The 22,784-nt window shown below is 40.1% G+C and overlaps 1 protein-coding gene across 10 annotated transcripts in view; it reads right to left on the bottom strand.

Moving 5' to 3' along the window:
- Nucleotides 1-2,280: 2,280 nt before the first annotated feature.
- Nucleotides 2,281-22,784, bottom strand: part of LOC101743662 (sodium/potassium-transporting ATPase subunit alpha) — a 46,276-nt gene continuing 25,772 nt past the window's right edge. The window contains exons 2-17 of one of the 10 annotated variants that reach the window (XM_021347071.3): nucleotides 18,153-18,257; nucleotides 14,795-14,875; nucleotides 14,470-14,601; nucleotides 14,050-14,220; nucleotides 13,748-13,969; nucleotides 13,445-13,663; nucleotides 13,191-13,371; nucleotides 12,848-13,105; nucleotides 12,169-12,770; nucleotides 11,888-12,099; nucleotides 11,630-11,813; nucleotides 10,984-11,199; nucleotides 8,531-8,625; nucleotides 5,440-5,614; nucleotides 4,567-4,799; nucleotides 2,281-4,131 (exon numbers count right to left, since the gene is read on the bottom strand). In XM_021347071.3, coding sequence (XP_021202746.1) covers nucleotides 4,011-4,131; nucleotides 4,567-4,799; nucleotides 5,440-5,614; nucleotides 8,531-8,625; nucleotides 10,984-11,199; nucleotides 11,630-11,813; nucleotides 11,888-12,099; nucleotides 12,169-12,770; nucleotides 12,848-13,105; nucleotides 13,191-13,371; nucleotides 13,445-13,663; nucleotides 13,748-13,969; nucleotides 14,050-14,220; nucleotides 14,470-14,601; nucleotides 14,795-14,875; nucleotides 18,153-18,161 — 3,111 coding nt within the window. In that variant the 5' untranslated portion in view covers nucleotides 18,162-18,257 and the 3' untranslated portion in view covers nucleotides 2,281-4,010. Of the gene's footprint in view, nucleotides 4,132-4,566; nucleotides 4,800-5,439; nucleotides 5,615-7,412; nucleotides 7,508-8,530; nucleotides 8,626-9,929; nucleotides 10,025-10,983; nucleotides 11,200-11,629; nucleotides 11,814-11,887; nucleotides 12,100-12,168; nucleotides 12,771-12,847; nucleotides 13,106-13,190; nucleotides 13,372-13,444; nucleotides 13,664-13,747; nucleotides 13,970-14,049; nucleotides 14,221-14,469; nucleotides 14,602-14,794; nucleotides 14,876-18,152; nucleotides 18,528-22,784 lie in introns of those variants that run through there. The other 9 variants (XM_004921774.5, XM_062676163.1, XM_012689265.4 and 6 more) reach the window with 9 other exon arrangements.

Here is a 22,784-nt window from a genome sequence, read left to right as displayed (position 1 = left end):
TTTTAAATAAATTTAAATTTTCTAAATTACCTGGCCTAAACAGAATTCGTGGTGACTCAAAACATGGGACGTCCATTTGCTAATACTACTAACGAGGAGCGATGTGGCTATACCATATCTCGAAGAACATTTATCAATTTTTAGAAGAGAATTAGTTCTTCAATTATGTAATTCACCACGGGAAAACTTTGAAAGTAGTTTTGTCTTCTTCAAAAAGCAGGAAAACACTCCTAAAATAAAAGAACTAATCCGTAAGTGGTTCTCAATAATGTAATCGCAAATTACCACTTAACTATTTAAGTGGTAATTTGCAATATTTGTATATCAATTTGTATATCAATCAGAACCCGGCATAGGCCGGTAGTTATGATATGTTAGACTGTATTGAGAATCAATTAATTAATTATTGCTTACTCGAAGTTGTTTATGAATAGGTAGACCTCGGCCAGTCTGCTGAGTTAAAAATAGCTGCGAATAAGAAATTAACCCAGGTTGGGCAGCGTGTAGTAAATCACGTCCGACCTTCTTGTTTATTTTACAGTGCCTGTCTGTATACCATGATAGCTATGGTTATAGACATGTGTTCAATACTGGACAGGTTTTCTCGATCTATTCTTAATTCTTTTAGGCATTCCGAGCACCGGTTACCGTTCTCGTTGAACGCGTTGTTCACGACGAAGAGTTAATGTTCAAATTCACAATTTCCACAGACAAAAAAACCACGAAGTCGCCCAGTTGGTGGCATTTCTGATCCGATGGTAGGTTCAGCGAAGCTCTGCTTTTACCAGGGCAGACGTTAGCAAGCTGCGTGAACTCACCTATCGATGAAGATGAGGGCCGAATTTCCTAGAGGCTTACTGTCTGTACTGTACTGAAAAAAAAAGGTCCTGATGTTAAAGAAAACTGTTTTTTTGAGAACCCCTATAACCAAATTAAAATCATATTAAAATGGTTTCGCACTCGGTACGTGCCGAACGGCTTTATTCCGCTAGGAAAGGTAGGAAGAACGAAATTAGTATATCATAATCTTTATTTATAGCATTCTTGCAGTGCAAACTGCAAAATTTGTGACGAAGTCTTACATCAGAAGGAATAATGATCCACCATATGCACCGTCATCGCTACGACGACTATTCCATATATACCATCACTGAAAGAATATGTTGCGCTTAAGTTAACGCTTGTAGAAATTAAAGAGGTAATTTTATATGGTATTGACATAAGCTCTCAATCACATAGTTTAGGTTCTGGCAATCCCATACAATAATGTAGTTTCTATACCCCTCACCATATAACACTAGTCGAATTTAATATTGTCTATGGACACTGATTACTCATATATTATTGAACGACTTTAGGACGAGACAACGTGTAGTTATAAATGAATAGTTCAGTAGGAAAAAAAAATTTATACCTAAGCAATATTATTGTCTTTATTTTTGTCTTTAGCAATTATACCAATTTTATTACTCTGTGTATTCGATTAAAGTCTAACCGATTTTTTTTTTGTGGAATTTTAAATAGTTTGAAATGTGAAAATCGGAGCATAAACTCGTTAAATAATAGCGTTTTTAATACATTTGTGTTTCGCGACGTAGAAAGTCCGACCCGTTTGTTTACAGTTTCTCAATTTCATTTAGTTTGTAATTATTTCTAACGATCTATCTGTATTTCTCAATTATGCAAGTATTGGACTATGGACTAGGTTCCTAGGCTTCTTATGGACTAGGTTCTTCATCTCAATTTTAGATTATTTAAAACTGGTAACACTTGGTATTTGCACAACACAGTACTGGTATTACCTTTTTTTCTTAATTGTTCGCTGGTAGGTTAATGGGCTTTCCCAGCTACACACTGGCTGGTTAATAAACCCATGGGCTCAATCTGAGAGAATTGTTAACACTGGCCCTAGTAAGTGCAGTGCTTCGCAGAATCTACCACCGGAACTAATCGCGACCCACTGGTAAGATCCGATGAGAAACTCAGTGGATCTGGTATTACGGATGACATTTTTTTTATTTTTTTTTATTGCTTAGATGGGTGGACGAGCTCACAGCCCACCTGATGTTAAGTGGTAACTGGAGCCCATAGACATCCACAACGTAAATGCGCCACCCACCTTGAAATACAAGTTCTAAGGTCTCAAGTATAGTAACTTACTCATTTTACGACTTTTATGGCATGTTAGCTGTCTGAATTTTTCCCCGTTTTTTTTTCTTTCTTATATTTAAAGGAAAGGGTTTGTAAATAATAAAAGAACTTTACAATGAAACGCCACAATTATATTTTGAAAATGTTTTTTTTTATTAACACTTACATTTTTACAGCGCTCCTAGCCAACTGAGTAATACTATAAAATGAATCGGTGTAAAGAATTATTGAACGCGAAACAATGTTGAACTACAGTGTACGACAGACAAACCGCTCACATGTATATCAGATCGTTACGTTAATATCATCAACGACACATTGTCGACCGAGATGAGATTCCCTTTAAACAAGCACAAATTTATGTCACTCTAAAGAAACAAACACCATTTAAATCTATAAACATTTCATATAATTTAGATTTTTATTAATCGCTATAATGTTATATTTTACTTTTGTAACCATTATAATAATGTTATATGTATTCGTTACAAAAAATTGAAATGAATCGCTCCACTTGGTCCTTCTACCCCATTCCCGCTGTGCCGCCCCGCCTCCGCCTCAGCATCCGCTCTCGCCGCCGCTCCCGCTCGTGACTTGACCTCGCGCGCTCCCGTAGAAGAGCCAAGTGGCGATAAAACAACATGACTATCCATAACTGTATAATTTTAAAAATTTCTAATTACGCATCCCTACTTTTGTTATTATCTTTTAATTAAGAAATAAAATCTTACGTAATTACGATGAGCAGCCTATTTTAATAAATTTGACGAAATTCGCTAGTAATGAGATTAGTTAATATAAAAGCGTCGCGTCGTGTCGTCTTGCCGGCCGCGAGCCGATCTGTAGTCGCCGGCACTGACAGTGACAGTTGGCAGTGCTGCGTGCCCGCCTCCCGCCCCCAAGCGATCGCGACTGTGTATGCTTTCATTATCTACTTTACGATTCAAAATACGGCATCAAAATTTCAACTACCTACCTAACAGTAAGCGGTAGTACACTAAAACTCAGGCACTCCACACCGACCTCTCACACAACATGCGCCCGTCCGAAAATACAACTGAACTTTATTCACACGAAAAATTCAACTTAAATCTAATACACTTAAATTATAATAATAATTATAGTGGCGTCTTAACTGTTAATATTACAACAAAGGTCATTCGTTGCCGAGCGTGGAGCGCGGCGGGGACACGCTTCTGCCCACTCGATGCGCGATCCTACGCCGCCGTAGCAACACTATCGATCGATACTTATTCAATAGACATTACTGTGTACGCGAAAACAATTGTACAGGGATGATGGGATGACGTCGTGAGCCGAGTGGGGCGGCTCGCGCTCCGCCTACGTATCCGGTCGAGTACAGACGGAACTAACACAAGCACTCAAAACTAACACATCAACGTTTTTTCTCGTGACGTTCGAGATTCGAATTATTAAATCATCTTAATATAAAAATAACACGATTTACAACTTTAAATAATAATAATAATAGTATGCGTATAATATATATATATTTTTTTATTTCATCACACAGACGTAACAAACTCCACACTCCACAGTGCATATATATACATACATAGTTCGATATAAGGGATAGTGTGATGCGAGAGCGCGCCGCGTCCTCTCGGTCACGTTGCGCAACAGAAGGAACTAGTGACAGACAGACGGCGCTCGGCCGGACCGTGCGGGTCGCGCGCGGACCGATGCGGTGACAAGCGGTGAGAAGCGTACACGACAGCGATTACACATACACCGGGAACGGCACCGCAACCTCTGTCACTCCGATACAACAACACAAAATGAACATTATGTACGCGGTGACTAACTGATGCACGACGGTGGACAGTGATCGGCGCTGTTTAATAATAAGTCTCTTGTTCGAGCCAGCCGCCGGGGTTGCGGCGCAGGTAGAAGCGCCTGATCTCGTCGTAGATGAAGATGGACAGCATGAACGGAATGGCGGGCAGCCACCACACGAACCTGAACAGAAACGTGAACCCGGTCATCGACCCAAAACTGTATAATCTCAAAACTTACTAATTTTACAGGAGTGTTTTTAACATCTTTGCAACACCTATTTTTTATTTTTTTGCCAGTTACATTATAAGTTTTTTAAAGTAAGATAAAATTATGTATTAATTTTATCAATTTAGTCAAAACATAGGTAAACTAAAACAAAAACAAAAAAAAAACTAAACTACGCTCTTTTGACAGTATTTATGAGAAAAATATTGGTGATACCAAATGATTTCGCATATTTTTGGAAATTGTGCATTTTTAATGCGAATAGACGATATGTCTTCATCCTTACGAATACAATGATTCTAAAATTCATAGCTATCCAGCTTTCGAACCGGACCGCTGAATATTCTGGCGGAGACGAGCAGACGCGTTATGTGACGTCGGCGAACTTACTTGAGTGGGTACATCCTCAAGCCCTTGTCCATACCGGGAGTGTACGAGAGGAACGCCGCCAGCGCGGTTTCAAATATGAGACCAAAGTTGAGGGCCCAGTTGCGCATGCCCTGGTGAATGATCGAGTTACGGCGGGTCTTGCAGATAATCAAGTCGGCCCATTGCACAACGACAATAGATACGAAGAATGCGGTGTGGCAAGTAAACTCGAGCGCCTTGCGGTCACGGTAGGTCTGAAAAGACAGTTTATGTTCACATCAATTCTTACTCAAGCCCTCGACTGCCATATGAGTCAAGGTACCCTATGTGGCGCACTGAAGTAATTATGTCGATTTCTGTTACTAAGGCGCAGGAATATCTAGTAGACCCTGGGAAAGACGATTCCGAACTGACAATGTATCTATTTCTAAGAGACCTAAAAGGCTAAAACATACATTAACAAACAAGGCAAAGAGTTAGGCAATCCAGGCGCCATAGAAACAGAAATCGACATAATTACTTCAGTGCGCCGCGTAGGACACCGGTGACCTACATGGCAGTCAAAGGGTTAATGCTGAAATTCGTTTTGAAGTGAAACTTCTTTAGAATCGTTGTGTTTTTTAAGTCCATAGAGACACATATACATAAATGTATAGGATTCAGCCGGCGAGAGAATGAGATAGAACACATTAGACGTTCTCGGTCTCCTCTTTGTGCGACTCTTCGTAGCATCCCCACTATCGTCTACTAAGCATTGTCCATGTGTATGTTCCTGTACAGTGGGATAGTCAGTATGTCTATATCTATATCTTTATCTTATTTATAAGTTTCACTTCTACCGTGTGTGACTTGCACATACACTTTTTTTTTTGGTTTAGTTCTTTCTATACGTACCCATTCCTGTCCATAGGAGTCAGTCAAATCGTTGATGGCCTTCGAGTCCCACTGCTTCCTGATACCGAAAAGCTTCATCGGGAGGAATCCGTTTTCAGCCATGATCACGAAGTAGACGAAGAAGCCAGCCGCGGCTTGGATCATTCCGATTTGTCCGTAAGCCATAGAGATCAACCTGTCAACATCCATGCGATCCCATCAAAACGTGTACTGACGGGATACGCGGCGTAGACCCGAACAGACTGAAAGCGTGATGCCGAAAGTATTGCGTGCAAAAGGAATAGTAAAAGAAAATTTGCACTTAAATAAATACTTTTTGATCTGACAAAAAGGACCCTTTTGTTGTAAAAGCAAGGTAATCGAAGAATTTTGATATTCAAATTTGGAACGATAAAAGATAAGTTTTTTTTTTAAATACTGAAATTTGGAATCTACGCTTTTAGTCTGCGTGGCCATAAAGCTTGTGCAGTTCACTAGTGCTACGTCAATTGAGACGAGAGTTTTCAATTCATCAAACGTTTCGAAGGGTCAATTGGAAATCAGTAGCAAGATTGTCTACTACAAAGCAGTTCAATATGACAAAGTAGAACTAATTATTGAAAATGGTTTCATAAAATTTTGGGTATTTTTTTTTATATCATCACTCTTAATTCGGTTTTGACAGGTTAAAAGCTTGCAACAAAACGATACATTTTTTTGTGTTCCAGTTTGTCATATCTTTGGAATAATGCCATGAAAACTATTAAGAAAACGTTTTATCATCATATCTTTACGGAAATTCGTATCTTTTGATTTGAATTTTAAAAAAACAAGTTAATGAAACCGTCCACCGAATTCTCATTTGTGTGATTTCCTGTATTTTGTGCCGATTTATAAATCATCAATTATTATTAATCTTCTGTTACGATTATTACGATTAGTATTTACTCTTCGAAGTAGTTTTCAGACATGAAACAAATAAAGATCGGTTTTCTTATTTAGCGAGCGCATATTTACATGCACAACCATACAAATGCAGTAAGTCAAAGCGTAAGATATGAAGAACTTGATGGGTTAAGTAAATAATTAAATAAAGAACAAAATAAAATAGTTTTAAATAGCCCTAAAAATGTATTACGTGTGATATGAAAACGCTGCCGCCATTCAGCTTTGTGCTTTCACTACTATGATAAAAAACAAAACGTCATAATATTTCAGCTATTCAATAAACATACGAAAATAATATCACAACTGCGGCTTCATATTGTCTACGTCATTCCTTGAAGATAAAATAAAACTGGAAATTTTCGATTAAAAATTACTAATTTTTTTTTCTATTTTTTTTTTTTTAAATCTCTATGCACTACGATGATTAACACGATAATTGAAACACAATTAAATCATTAGTGCGCTCTCTATGACAGTTTAAAACAGTCCGCTAATATCTTTCACTAAACGTGCACTGTTCGCAACACAGCGTTGACTCGCTAAGTCTTTTTATAAATAAATTAATCATTAATTTCAAACATGGAAGAGTGAAGATTGTACAGAAAAGATTAAAGAGTCTAATTTCTATAAAACTATTATTCGCTAGTTATAATATTTATAGCAGAAAAAAAAAAACTTTATAAAAATATTCAAAGTGATGAAGATACGGAAACTAGGCGTATGTATAATAATATAGTTTGTATTTACATTGTGTTAGTTGTATCTGTACAGAATATTGAACTATAACTGATTGAAATAAAGGTTATTTTCATTAGGCGGAAACAAAATCAAGATAGGGGGGGGTGGTTTTATAAGTAAACATAATCACTCTTCCACATCCATTATCAAATGGGTACTGTTGAACCACAAGTAGCCGCACCATTCTAATTTACTTGTCACACCAATCGTATTTATATGAATGTTTATACGAGATAGTGGGCTAATCATTGTGTTAACACCCATTTGAGCGACTAGTAAGCGGGCCACACGCTGGTGCGGCGGCCAACCTTCTGTTGACGAGGTTGTCGCGGTAAGGGTCCCGCGGCTGCCGCTTCATGATATCAGACTCGGGCGCCTCGTACGCCAATGATATAGCAGGCACCTTCGGTAACACCAAGCATTAAGGACAAACCATAAATCGCTGACGACCGGGGCGAGTGCCCGTGTCGTTTCGTCCCTTATAAACATAACGTTTCACTGTTAAAACTCCTACAACACTTATAGCTGATTGTTCCAAATTTAATTTCAACAACCTATAAAGATACTTATCACATAAATATTTCTAGAAAATAATAATAATCACGATTAGCTTTAAAACCTATAAGTTGTATTTATACATTGTTTGAAATATTTCGTCTACCTAAACTATTGCTAGGTAATTAAACAAGCCTATACAGCGTTGCATCGTAATAAACGAAGTTGCTTAAAGAAAAAGTCGCACATTGTTAACGACTCCTAAACTATTATATATGTATAATAAATATTCGTATAATGGCAGACCTACAAGTCGTGTTATGAGAAATGTGATGTTATGAAGCCTAGAGCGTTTCGTGAATAATATAAATGACAGATATGCTCATCATAAAAGAAAGTGTGTCATGGTGTGCATGGAGATTATGAGAGGTAATAAAATATAATAAGTCAAAATACTCATAATATAAGTCAAAATATATAATTGAATTAATAAATAACATATATTTAATAAATAAAAAATATTAACACATGCACGACACTTATAACGACAGAGACAGAAAGACACCGAATACTTACCCTAGCACAACCACAGACACATACCACAGAGAAAATACCAAAACCAACAAACAGATGAAACGATGCCTTTTTTCGCAAAGGGTAGTTCGAGAAAAGCATTGTTCCATGGCAACACCAAGCTACAAATACGGAAGAAGATTGTTTAGTTAGAAAAAAAAATGTTAAGGCAGAAAGTTAGGAGCGGTGCGATCGTCGCCTTCAATATCCACACACGGAGTCAACGAGTGGTGTACATACGGGACACCATTCACACACAACAGGCAACAGACCAAAGCTCAATATTGAAGACAATCAAAGTGGTTAGCAAGCAATAATATAATATGAACGAGTCGTGGAGCACTCGTCGTGTTTTTACCTCTCGTTAACGAGTTTATCAGTGAAAGGGTTACGCGGCTGTCGCTTCATTATGTCGGATTCAGCATCCTCGTAAGCCAGGGAAATGGCGGGCACCTACACAGACTAGCGATGTGAGCGCACGCGGCCGCGCCCGGAGCTCTCGCTCCAACCAAAGCGTGGTGCATTATTGTCACGTGTGTTACAAATACAACATCGAACGTAAGAACACAAACAAGAAGTATACAATCAGACGCCACCGAGCTACCGCGACCTTAAAAAAAAAGCGGTTGTCTGTAAAGTCGGTTTACTGACGATAGTTGAACGTGACAACGTCATAAGAAAATACTGATGGAATGGTTTCATTTCTCAATTATCGCAATTATCGTTGCTATAAACAATTGACACCACATTCACTTTTCACTGAACTTCATACTTGACGAAATCATGTAAATGTATTATTGTATAGCAGCTGTCCACGCGGATGCATCGCTCACTCAAGTAGGAGAGAGACAGATGTCGAACGCTGCCGAACGCGGAGGCCGATTGTGCCTCTTTGTCGCTCGTTGCGCGCTCTCGCTTGCACTTCAAGGCTTAAATGGAACGCCTCAGAGCGAGGTAACGCCAGTTATGAGTCATGTTTTTTCGTGCGTGCAGCCGGCTCCATCGAATTATAAGACGCTGTCACGTCAAAACCAATATCCAGCTTTGCATCACGGGTAGCACAGTAGCGTATGCTTGCATCCACTTGACGCTTAAAACTATTAACAAACAAAACTAAAATTAAAAACAAACATAATCGAAGACAATGAGATGATCTCGTTAGTGGCCCGCTCTCGGATTCGGAATCACAATGAACGGGAAATCGATTCTTAAATCGCGAAGATAATAATAATTTTGAAACTAAACGAAACCATGATGATGATGCGTGACGTGGTACTGAATGTGATTTTATAATCGTTGTGTTGTGTCTGTCGTAACTAGAAGAACTATTCGCGTTTCGGTAAACCGCTACCAAGCGCCTCTGTCGGCTTGTCGATTTCAACGAAATCAATAAACATTATAACAAACAAAACACATTCATCCTATAGATTCCTTGTTAGACGATCGGGCCAAAAAATATATCAGTTCATTAGTGACACAGTACAGAAATAAAAAAACCTCTTGGTTAGTTTTAAAACATGTTAGAATAATGCACGACTGATTCTATTTTTTCTCGACGTTTAACCACAACAACATGAGCACCGAGGCATTTTAATATTCAAACTGAAATGTACGTTAAGATAAAACTAAAATATGGTACAAACACGGACAAACATCGAATATTAACGATATATATATATAGAAACAACAACGGCGTTATTAGCTGACGACCAGTTAATTTTTATGGCAACACATCTCATTTAATACAATATAAAGACCTCTCATTGACAAGTTTGTCGCAAAACGGGTTCCTAGGTGGGCGTTTCATAATGTCTGCCTCAGCCGCTTCGTATGCAAGAGCAATCGCCGGTACCTATTGTCAGTTACTGATTTAAGTATATAATAGAATAAAAATAATTCGTAATTAACGCTGCAACTTAAGGAAAATAGCCCACTGAGTTTCTCGCCGGATCTTCTCAGTGGGTCGCGTTTCCGATCCGGTGGTAGATTCTATGATTATCTTGCTGGGGTCAGTGTTAGCAACACTCCGGTTTGAGCCCCGTGAGCTCACCTACACACGTTAGGGCGAAGGTGAAATAGCCTCTCAAAGTTATCAGCATAGGCAGGAAAATTTTTTTTTGTCTGTCTGCATACATAGTCGTTTTCCTTTCGATATTAATGTTACCTAATTTAATGCGGTCTTAATAAGTAAGTACTCCATGTACGAACCCGATTCGTGTTTCCATAAGCTGTCAGGTTGACATTAGAACATTACTTCGATCCAGGTTTTCCACTTGGGCGTCAACTCGTCAACTAATTATCTGGCTAAAGCCTTTTTTAATTGACATTAAAAAACATTTAAAATAAAAATCCATTCACTTTACAAGAACGCTGTTCGTTTCTAGTCAATTTTATTATCTTTAAAACTGGCACATGTTATTCTTGCCATTTATTCAAAACTAGCTGACCCGGCAAACTTCCTAGTGCCTCAATCGATAAATAAAAGACCTAAGCTTTTGTATAAAATAAACTTAAAACAAAGAAAAGGAATCCGTCCGACCGAAGACACATCAAAGGAAAAACAAAATTGTTATTTTTAATTAATTCCGAGTATTTTCATATTTATCTACCTTTTAAACCTTCTCTGGACTTCCACAAATAATTCAAGACCAAAATTAACCAAATCGGTCCGGCCGTTCTCGAATTTTAGCGAGACTAACCAACAGCAATTCATTTTTATATATATATAGATAGATACGTAAACGAACCTAGCGTGGTCGCAAATCAATGTGATTAATAATTTAAGGAATCGCACTTATGCTCCGAACTTACCATGTCCGTTCCCAGATCGATGCAGAGGATGGTTACTGTACCCAGGGGCAGAGGAATGTCGCAAAGGATGAAGGCAAGGAAGGGGGAGATTTCTGGAATGTTCGAGGTTAGGGTGTAGGCGATTGACTTCTTCAAGTTGTCAAAGATCAGTCGGCCTTCTTCGACACCGGTCACGATGGACGCGAAGTTGTCGTCGAGTAGAATCATGTCAGCGGCCTACAAGTTATATACGCATCTTACACGTGCTGCTGTTACAAAGCAGGTCTAGCTATTACTCTTTCCAGGAGAACAGAAAAGCAAACAATGAGCTTGTCCACAATGAGAATACCCCAACTGGGGTATTCTTTTTTTTACCTACTGTTACTGGTGGTAGGAAGTCTTGTGAGTCCGCACGTGTAGGTACCACCACCCCGCCTATTTCTACCGTGAAGCAGTAATGCGTTTCGGCTTGAAGGATGGGGCAGCCGTTGTAACTATACCTGAGACCTTAGAACTTATATCTCAAGGTGGGTGGCGCATTTACGTTGTAGATGTCTATGGGCTCCAGTAACCACTTAAGAACAGCTATCTGCCAAAATCAGTCAAAATAAGCCAAAATACTGCAGTTTCATTTGATTTGGTTGAATTCGTCTGAAATGTTTCCTACCTGCTTGGAAACGTCGGAGCCGGCGATACCCATAGCGACACCGATGTCGGCCTTCTTGAGGGCGGGCGAGTCGTTGACACCGTCGCCGGTCACAGCCACGATGGCGCCGAGACGCTGGCAACCCTCAACGATGATCAACTTCTGTTGCGGGGAGGTGCGGGCGAACACGATTTCGGTGTGGAACCTGATCGAAAATTAATTTAAAACCACTTTATCCAGGCCCTTGTTTATTTGAGTTTCACGAGAGCGCAAACATACTTGAGGATCTCATCGAGCTGGTCGGAGTTCAGTTCGCGGAGCTCGGTTCCGTGGACGACAGCGGCTTTGGCTTCGCGGGGATTCACCTCGGAAACGGGGATATTCAAGCGCGCAGCAATGTCCTCTACGGTCTCGTTACCTTCAGAAATTATACCTACAGATTTGGCAATAGCCTTGGCAGTGATGGGGTGGTCTCCGGTTACCATGATAACCTGAAAATTTATTAATTGAGTACTTTGCACTCCAAGGTCGGTATTGTTCTTTGAATATAGTAACATTACCTTGATACCGGCGGAGCGGCACTTGGCCACGGCATCTGGTACAGCAGCGCGGGGAGGATCAATCATGCTCATCAGACCAACAAAGCGCAAGTTGTCCAAGGGGAAGTTAGGGTCGTCAGTGTTGAACTTGTAGCCGATGGGGTACTTGTCGGAGGGCAGCTGAAGGTCGCAGAAGCCGAGCACACGCTCGCCAAGACCACCGAGTTCAAGGTAAGCGTTGTTGAACGCCTCCTTCATTTCCTCGTCTAATACCTTTTCCTTTCCGCCAATGAAGATAGTGCTACAACGTTCCAGGATTCTTTCGGGTGCTCCCTTCATCACCAGCAGGTGGCGGGGGTCGCTGGGGTCGTCGCTCTCGTGGATCGATACCTGGTACTTGTTAGTAGAGTTGAAGGGAATTTCGCAGACTTTCTTGTTGCGCTTCCTGATCGACAAGACATCACCGAGAGCCAGCTCCATGCATTTCAGTAAAGCGGCTTCAGAGGCGTCACCGGCGACTTCCTTCTTCAGAATCGGAACACCATCCTGACCACCCTTGAACTCAGCTCGGTTGCAGAGCGAAGCAATTTTGGCAAGAGCCTTGAAGCCAGGGCTAGTGCGGTCTATAAATAAAAATATATATGACCAAACCTGTATATGCGTAATATTGTCTGAAATAAAACATGAAAGACCATCTTACCGTACTGTACGCCGGATTGATCTTCAGTTGTATCAGCTTCAATGATCTGGTTGTCGAACCACATGTGAGCAACAGTCATTCTGTTCTGAGTGAGGGTTCCGGTTTTGTCGGAGCAAATCGTGGAAGTGGAACCCAGAGTTTCGACGGCTTCGAGATTCTTGACCAGGCAGTTCTTGGAAGCCATTCGTTTGGCAGTGAGAGTCAAGCACACAGTCACGGTGGCCAAGAGCCCTTCAGGCACGTTAGCTACGATGATACCTGTGCATAATAAACATTGTTAAAAGTTTCAATCGCATAAATACATGCAGACTGATACATGATCGAATAATCATCACAATAATACCGATGAGGAAGATGACAGCGTCGAGCCAGTGGTATCCGAGAATGAAAGCAATAACGAAGAAAGTCACTCCGAGGAAGACAGCCACGCCGGTGATAAGATGAATAAAGTGATGGATCTCCTTAGCGATCGGAGTTTCACCAGTGTCCAGACCGGAAGCGAGACCAGCAATGCGGCCCATCACCTACAAAAAGTATTACAGTGCAGTATTCACGGGAGGAACGACAAACAAATTTTTAAAGTTCTGAATTACTTACAGTATTGTCTCCACAGCAGATGACTATTCCTTTAGCGGTACCCTCAACGGCGTTGGTCGAGAAGAAGGCCAAGTTCTTGGTCTCGAGTGGGTTCTCATTTGTGAATTCGGCTCCTCGGGATTGGGGTTCAGATTCGCCGGTCAAGCTAGAGTTGTCGACTTTAAAGCCTCGCGCTTCGATAATACGGATGTCGGCGGGAATCCGGTCACCGAATTTAACCTAAAGACCATTGAAAATTATATGTTCAATAATCTGTGATAATTACATAGTTTCGATTTATTATTTACTTCGAGTATTATATACCTCGACAATATCACCAAGCACCAGGTCCTCGGCTCGGAGCGTAAGTTTCTCTCCTTCACGGATGACGGTGGCGAATTGGGGGACCATGTTCTTGAAAGATTCCATGATTTTAGACGACTTGCTCTCTTGGTAGTACGAGAAGATACCAGTAACGATCACGACGGCCGCGAGCACGATGCCCAGGTACAGATTGTCATCAGCGGGCTCCTCTACGGTACTAGCCTACGGGACAATTGGATCGATAACATATATTTCGGTGTTCTGGAAAACTTAAATCATTGTATGCAGAACCATTGACTTACCTGAATACCGTAGGCGATAAAGCATAGAATAGCACCAATCCAGAGTAACAATGCAAAGCCGCCGAATAGATTTTTACAAAACTTCACCCATTCGGGTGTTTGTTTAGGTGGTGTAAGAGCATTGGGGCCGTCTCTTTCTAAGTTCTCTTTCGCTTTTGCGTGACTAAGGCCCTGAAATAAGGAACGTCAAAAAATTTCAATTTATTCATGAAAGCTACATTACTATTTGCTAAATGCCGCCATTCAAATTGAGACATGAGTTCTAAGTCTTAGTTTTATAGGATAGCTGCCCCATTCTTCAAGTCGAAATGAATTATTGCTTCACTGCAGAACTAGGCACAGGTGGTGGTGCCTGCCCGTGCGACCTCACAACACGTCCTACCGCCAGTATACTTATGATTTTATATCAGTTTAACTTACATTTTCCGGGTGCGTTTGAAATCTTTGGTAGAGTTCCTCAGGAGTGACTTTATGGTAATCAATATCCAGCTCCTGTTTGAGATCTTCTAAATCTCCTGGTTTCCGTTTTTTCGCGGGAGGTTTTCTGCGCGTCTAAAATACACAAATAACTTTTATTAGGAATAATCATTTTAAAGTGTTTCCTCCGTTTACCTTCGTTTGCGAACTACCGCCTTACGCAATCTAAAAACATGCATGCAATAAATGAATGTTTGATAGATGTAGCAAAATGCTGTCTGTATATGGAGAGAATACGAAAATGTATGGTGATAATTTGTATAAAAACCTTGAACTGTCCGTCAGCTGTTCTATTATCATCCTCGATCGGGCCGATGGTGGCGACGCGGTACGAGTCGGTGCGTCCATGCTGCAAACATAACTAGGGGCTAGATACATTCTACAAGGCGGCCGTAGGGGCCATGCAGTCATGAATAATGTGGCGATGGATGGACACGAGCTACGATGTCGCTTGTCATTTTAAAATGGATTCATTGAAAACGAGAGAGAGAATCTAATGTCATGCGAAATCGAAGCTCGACATAAAACAGCGGCAAGGAAACTGGCATATTAGTGGAAATTACAAATGATTCAAGAATGCGAATGTTTTAAAGTCGTACATAATTTCAATACTAAAATTACTATAAAATATGAGATGTTTGATCGAGGCAATGCATTCAATCTAATGCACTCTACATAAATTCTCGATAGTCGAATGAAACTGTAGTGAATTAATAAAGCATTTTACTATGCAACATCAATAGTGAAACCATTGAATGTGAGTTTCATTCTAGATTATAACCTCGCCTAACGTGTACACTAGATGACAGGGTTCTATTCAACGGAGCTAAATTGGTTTGAACTAGTTACGCCTGCGAACCTGAGAGTTATTGTAAGGACACAGCACACTGCCACGCATCATTGATATACACATACAAGCAATTGCAATTTATACATTGACCAGCGCAAAACTGTTTTCTAATTTATATATACATACATCTTGACCAATGATACTTTAAATCATTGCAATTTGCGATTAGCGGTATGGAAATTTACCATTTCGTTTTAATGTAACAAAGGCCGGCCGAAGGTATCCGTATGCAGAATTTGCATGAGGGGAATATATCGTCGCAGAGTTCTAAAAGCGTTCACAGTAAACAAGGCAGCCGTCGCCGTCGATAATTGATGAACGTTTTCATAGCAAGCATCATTAAACCGCGCCCTGAATACTCGTGAAGGTTAGTGCGGGTAGGTACACATATATTCAGTTGAAAACAGGTAAACGCTGAAATTATACCCTGCTCAAACTTAACTATTGAAAAGCGTCTCGAAATTGAAAAAAATGGCTATAAATAATTTGCAATATTATCAAACTGACAACAGTTATTCTCAAAAATGAATCCGGAAGTTACGATTCATATCGAATAGTAGGCATGCGGTAATTGTCGATGGCAGCATTGTTGCCCCATTACATAAGAGGCGCGCGCAGCGGGCATGCGCAATGAGGACCGACCCCCTCGCTACCCTCGACATAAATAGCTAAAAGACAAGGTTGCCACCCCCGGGCCAAACCTCATTTATAAACTCTAAAAAGGTTAAAACCGGAATATCCGATAGAAAATCGAAACCAGTTTAAGAGGGAATAAAACGCCACAGTCGCGAAGGGGAACGGGCAATTGGGCCATAAAATTCAAGGTTACGGTAACTTTTCCATGGGGTGCCTGAATTTTAATAGGCTCATTTGCGCTACGTGTCAAAAGGACACGTCAAATTTACTGCATATATTCGTAAATGAGCTTAGATTAAATTTTATTTCAATAGATTTACTATATAGTTCGAATAGTACTGCAACGTGATTCATTGTTACGAGCGCATAATATCTGCTTAGAACCTGAAATTAGTGGTTACTATCAGCAGACTGTGAATAAGACAATTATTTCTGTAGTATTGCCACGACACGTGCCGCTCTCAGACAACACGCGGTTAATTGGCACCGGCAAAACACTATTATTAACCACACACAACATTTACACTTGTAATTTCGATCATTCAAAAATACAGCATAATTTCTGCGTGGCGTTAACATGTTACATTTCAAAGATATTTATCAAACGTAAATGTTGGCGCAAATCTTTCAGCAATGCGCATTATCGATGTTATTGGAGTACGTCACTACTAACGTTTTATTTAAAATGCTTTTGGTGAGAATCTTGCGAGTTTTCATTCGAGAAACGTTCGTGTTTTTGCAAGTCTGAATTATTGATAACAATTTAATACAGTTTAATCATTTGTTTTACAGTTTACTATTTAACTTTGGTTAATTAATTGGCAATGATCATTGACTTTGCCAATATTGTGAGTTATCTCAAGACCGAAAAGTTAGACGTAGTTTTGGGAAATTTACTAAGACAGCATCAAAAATTCTGCTCCAAATTCAAAAGGTGGCTTTCACGTGTATTCTTAAAAAAAAATTGAATTCTCATCATCAAGATGTAGTAGTCTCATAATTGATCCGTGCTGTCGTCAGAAAGGATAAAGGAAATACACCAATAGAACGACGTTACTCTATGCGATTTAAATGACATAATGACAAGGCAATTTTCTAATAAACCTTCGGTGCTCTTATAGTCACTCCAAAGCACGGCCGAGCTCCCGTGATGACCCGACAGTCACTTCCTTCAGAACACCTAGAGGCCTTTTCACCTTTAAATATTATGTCACTAAAATAATGACTTCAAAAATAATTTGAAGGTAAAGTATACTTCGTATTTTTAGTTATACGTATGTGATAACGCTTCAGTTTTTATTTTAGTTATTTCAGCCTCTTTAACTAAAACATCTTTGTGATATGTATTTAAATTGAAGGGTTGTTTTGCGTTACTCTAAAATAAATCTATACTAAACTAAACGAGTCCAAGAAGAAGACCTCGCATCATTTTTAAGAAATATATATACAAGTAACTCCAATTGAGAATATATCCGAAATCTTAAATTTTGAAATCTTAAAATGAAATTTAATTAGACAGTAGTCAGACTCGCCATTTTGAATTAAAATCCCTGCAGCCATATCTAGGAAGTGGTAACATTGTATGAAGCAATGTGAGACTACCGTGTCCTGCTCTTCGCATGGATCGATACCGAGGAGTTACGCAACCCCGCTGGCGCCGACTCACGATCGCTTCCTCTGTAGCTTTTTAGAAAATTCTATACATCCTTTGTATGTGAACGATGGTATAATGCAGCCTTTTTTATAATATAATGAAATGTAATGTTAATTTACGTAATTTTAATTGACGTTACGGAAGTTCAGAACTCTATTTGCTATTTAAATACCAAGTGAAATCGCCAACGAAGATGAAGTTCAGTCTATTCACATGCGTTAACGAAAATTTCTTACATAGCAGAGAACAAAGGCAGACTGTGCAAATGAAAAATTTCAAAGGAGAAATAATTGTGAAGGTAATTCAGGAAATGCGAAAATTTCACTCACGCGGAAGGGATTTTAAGGGGCGAACAGATAAAGCACTAGCTTCTTCTGTACTTACAGTTTGCCACATGCACTTCACCTTCACGAAAGCACTGGCTTCGTAGAGACGGGTTGGCTATAGTAAAACTAAAAGAAGCACTACTTGAAGCACCTCACTCACCTCGCCCATTTTCGTAAGTCTCTATGTACAGGCGGATAAAAGGAACAAGCCGCCTCTCGGTCTCGTCTGTATCCCTCAACGGTGCAGGGTGGGACTGCTCTAGTTCTGCAACAACCGGACCTTTACGGCTCCCCCGCCCGAATGGAAAACTTAAAATGTGTGCGTTTCAAGTTGACTGATCGCACCGCACTGGGACTATGTCATCTTGGTGCTAAACTAAAACCCGGTATAAGAAGAGAGTGCGCGGATGGCGAAGGCGCGACTTTCGACGGCCTGCTTCGGGCGGCGACTGACGGTGGGGTCCGCGCGTATCGAGCCAACAGCGCACTGACGTCATACTGCGTCACGACGCCAGCGCCGCCACTGCTGGCGTCGCGCGCAACCCGCTGCGCACGGTTCCCGAGCCACCACCGCCGCGCCCTCCCCGCTCGTAAACTTCCACAACCGGTACGTTGACAGCCCCTTTCGAATCGACTGTCGTCCCGTTGATGCATGCTCATTTTACAAGAACGACAATATGGTGGCCAACGCCAATTTATGAAATATATCGTAATTTACAAACCCCGTAGATTAATGAAATAATAAGCTTTATAATTTGTTAGATGACTAGAATTAAAAGATTCTTTATGAAGATATTCTTTAAGATGACCAGACGGTTTTGCGACACAAATATATTGGAATCTATTTTATTGCGGTAGAGAAAACGGAAGTAATTTAAAGACATTTTTAGACGTTCTAAAGAAAGAGCGTTTCAATACACTTAAAACTTTTAATGGCGAAGCTTAAAGATATAACATACAGAATACTTCAACCGCTATTGTATTATAACTATAAAGTAACTACTGCTTGAAACATAAAATAGCCATTAAATTGTTTATCCTCAGAAGGAAATGCCCCTTAGCGACGAGTAAAATGCCCTTGAAACACATTTTCCGCCCATGAGCCGTTGGTTACGCTGACTTCAAAGAAAACCCGAAATATAAAATATTTGTAGCGATAACGGTCAGCTATATTTAAATAGCTGATCGATAGTAAACTGCTGTCTTCTTCTTCGTAGATATTTACTTTGGTACGTGAATCGCGGCGTCTACTTCGAAACGTATTGAAGTTACTATTACATTTGATAAATGATTTTCCAGCCATAACATTAGATTGTTTCGTGGTAGGCAGGAAGAATGGCGGTAGGAGTACGGGCGTACCCGATCAGCGGTACTCAAGACCGGAACAAGGGGAGATATTCACGATGAGTAAATATCTATAATAGTACATTATACTTTTAAACATAAAAAATGTGTTGTTTTAACAGTTGACTGATGGATTGCAATTAAACAGAATAATAACATATCATGGAGTATTTTGCCGAGGCTTGGGAGAGACCTGTGTCCAGCTGTGGACGTCTGTGGGCTGATACATAGATGTAGTTTGTCATGGTTTTTCGCGAGTTATGGACATAATTCAAACTATCTTTTTTTATCGACGTATAGGCAGGCGAGCATATGGCCCACCTGATGGTGAGTGGTTAAGAACTATCCACAAGCCTCGTTTGACGAAGGACATATCATAGCGCTCGGGAAACACCGTGGAGGGGAGCTCATTTCAAAGCCGGATGGTACGTGGCAAAAAAGATCTCTGGAAACGTACTGTGGATGAACGCAGTGGCTCTAGGTAATATGGATGAATTCTACTCCGATTGCGGGCGGTGCGATAGTAAAAACGAGATGATGGTATCATCTCAAACAATTAATTGCTCAGAGCACTTGCCTTAACGGCGTAATCTCTTTTTTGTTATTAGAATATTTTTCTTGGTTATGTTTTCCTAGCAAATTTAAGTAAGCAATTCACATAAAGTTGTTAGACCTCAAAACAGTCTTAGTTCTTTATGTATCAAGAAACGCACGTCAGTAAATAATTTTAAAATTAAGACGGTAGTTGAAACAATATACACCACTGTCGATGAATTCGAATATAACAAACGCAAGATTAAGCCTTAAAAGTATTTAATTAAAATTCAATATGGCACGACCTATCTTTGCATTAATTAGCACATATTGCATAAATACGAAACTACTATTTTATTTTTTCGTAACCAATTACTATATTGAAATTTCAAAGATTTGCCCTATAGAACCTTCTGGTAAGTTCCACGCTCAAAACGTAGTACTTAAATAGAGCTCAACAGTTATCTGCTATTTCGTAGCGCTAAGTGGCTACGGTGGCGAACACGTTTCCGGGCGCTACGAGCCCCACCTGTCAGATATTAATTTCCGGTACTTGACGTTTGCCGCTGTTTAATTGCACGTCGGCAAATACCGTTCACATTATTCGCTCTCCGGATTGATCTCAGAAGTTTCCACGTAGTTACGAAACGTTCGCTTTCATGTTTTTATGGATAGTAAAAAAAAAAAAGTTATATTTTAAAACGTCCGTGAACATATCGGGCGTTTATCTTTCAATTACATTGTGCAGGAGTCCGTTCACATTGGGAATATACTCATACACTTTGTTAGTGCGGTGCGATGTACGTATGTAGTCGTATAGTCTTAGAACTATGTTTTATTCGCAATCTCCACGTTATCTCGACGGCATAATAAAACACAAAGTTGCACTTTTCAATTTGAGGGTGGGCCGCGAGCTCCGTTGCTTATTTTTCGTTTTACTGGAGCTTCCGGGCTGGAGCCTTTAAACAATACGCTTTTCCACTCATTGTTCATAATAATAGCTATTCATTCAGACAATAGCCATTACCAACATAATATAATCATTATTTATAATGTTTAACGTGCGTGAACATGTTTCATGTTCTTGCACAGCATTCATTACATTATAATACAAAATATTTAGTCTCGCGCAAGAAAATAAAACCCGGGAAATAATGAATGAAAACCGATTCAAAATAATAACATATTTTTTTAGTATATTAGATAAAGCCACAGAAAAGCGTGGCAAGGTTAAGCTAAAATTTAAGATACAGGCATCCCATATTTTAAATGAAGCTCGTTCATTGTGGATATTCGCGATGTATTATGTAAAGGTATTATATTATTAGCATGAGCGATGGGGCAGCGGGCATCTCCATTCCTGCGCCTCGAGGACTCGCTGATATGAAAATTCGTCGTGGAGCGGTCGGCGGGCGGGGTGTCGGCGAAGGGGTGTTCGGTTTAAGGGTGGAGGGTGCGCGGAGGCTCTATTTGGGTCACCCCGGGCGTCATCCCCTCGATCAATAGCAGGGAGACGGCGCGCGCCGTCTGCCTTCTCGCTCTTCCCTGGTTACCTAACGCTTCTCGCACACTGGCCCACCGCTATTAATTATTTTACATACCTGATAAAACCATTAACACCTTCATTGTTTGTAATTTATTTATAGATAAGCTCTGTAAGATCAAGTAAGGGGTTAATCTATAGGCAGGATCAAAGTAGAGACACTGATAGTTTCCGTCTACTACGCCGCATGTTCACGTAGCTTACGTAACGCGTGGTAATGGATAAAATCAATCAAACTAGGTACACATTTATATAGAGACACGACTATTAATCTGAACACTAACATTTCTAACCAATCATATTAAGATTATTTAATTTAAACACGCGCGATCAGTTTCTACAGTATATGATGCTAAGTATGTAAAGTACATAACGTGTTTTTTTTAAATATTTTAAATGATGTGAAGAATGTAACTATTTCGAATCATATAACGAATACAGCGGGAATCCCCGCAGAGATATGAGTGGAAATAAAAAACTGTTACAACTAGAATTTACTTAACTTTGGGATTCTGCGTTCCATGACAGCGACGTATATTACATGAGTTTATGGGTTTTTTTTCTTCTATAATCATATTACTTCTAGTTCTAATAAAATACGTAAGAAAATACAAAGTTGGCAGTATTAAGATAAACTCCGCACGAAGGCCGATTCTGGATATGAGCGTACCAAATACATCTCATTCAACTAACTTTCTATATTGAGATCTGCCCGATGTGGAACTTTAAGTCTTTAATTGAATATATCTTTGGCGGTAGCCATCACAGAACACAAAATATTTGACAGATGCTGAATCTCGCTTACGACATTTTCAAGATAAGTTTGCATATATACAAGTTCCGAACAACAACATTTGGCCACTTCGATAAAGCGGCACGACACGAGAACCCTCTCGTCGTGGCCGCCGGTAACTACATTCCCGATCCTGCTGAAAGAATGGAAAGCAGTCGACGTCGCCCAAAACACGTCATTTCGGATCCTCCCGATCCACTAACGGGGCTTCTAGGTACTTCAAGCAACGGTCACCGTTCTCGTTGAACCCGTCGCTTGCGAAGAAGGGCTCGACAAGCAAATTAGCCCTCAGACACAGCCCACTGAGTTTCTCGCCGGATCTTCTCAGTGGGTCGCGTTCCCGATCCGGTGGTAGATTCTGCGAAGCACGACTCTTGCTAGGGTTCGTGTTAGCAACGTCGTCAGGTTTGAGCCCCGTGAGCTCACCTACTAGTTAAGGTTACGCTGGAATAGCCTCTCAAGGCTACCGAGCGTCGGTCTACCGAGCAATATCACCCGCTCGGTAGAAGATCTTCCCTCTGTCGTTATATATACCTCCAAACATCTTTTGTCTTTTTTTTAACAAAATCAACGCGTGT

This window comes from Bombyx mori, chromosome 25 (genome assembly GCF_030269925.1).
Source record: "Bombyx mori chromosome 25, ASM3026992v2".
NCBI classification, from domain to species: Eukaryota; Metazoa; Arthropoda; class Insecta; order Lepidoptera; family Bombycidae; genus Bombyx; species Bombyx mori.
Note: the sequence above shows the minus strand (reverse complement) of the source record. Positions and strands in the feature narration are given on the sequence as shown.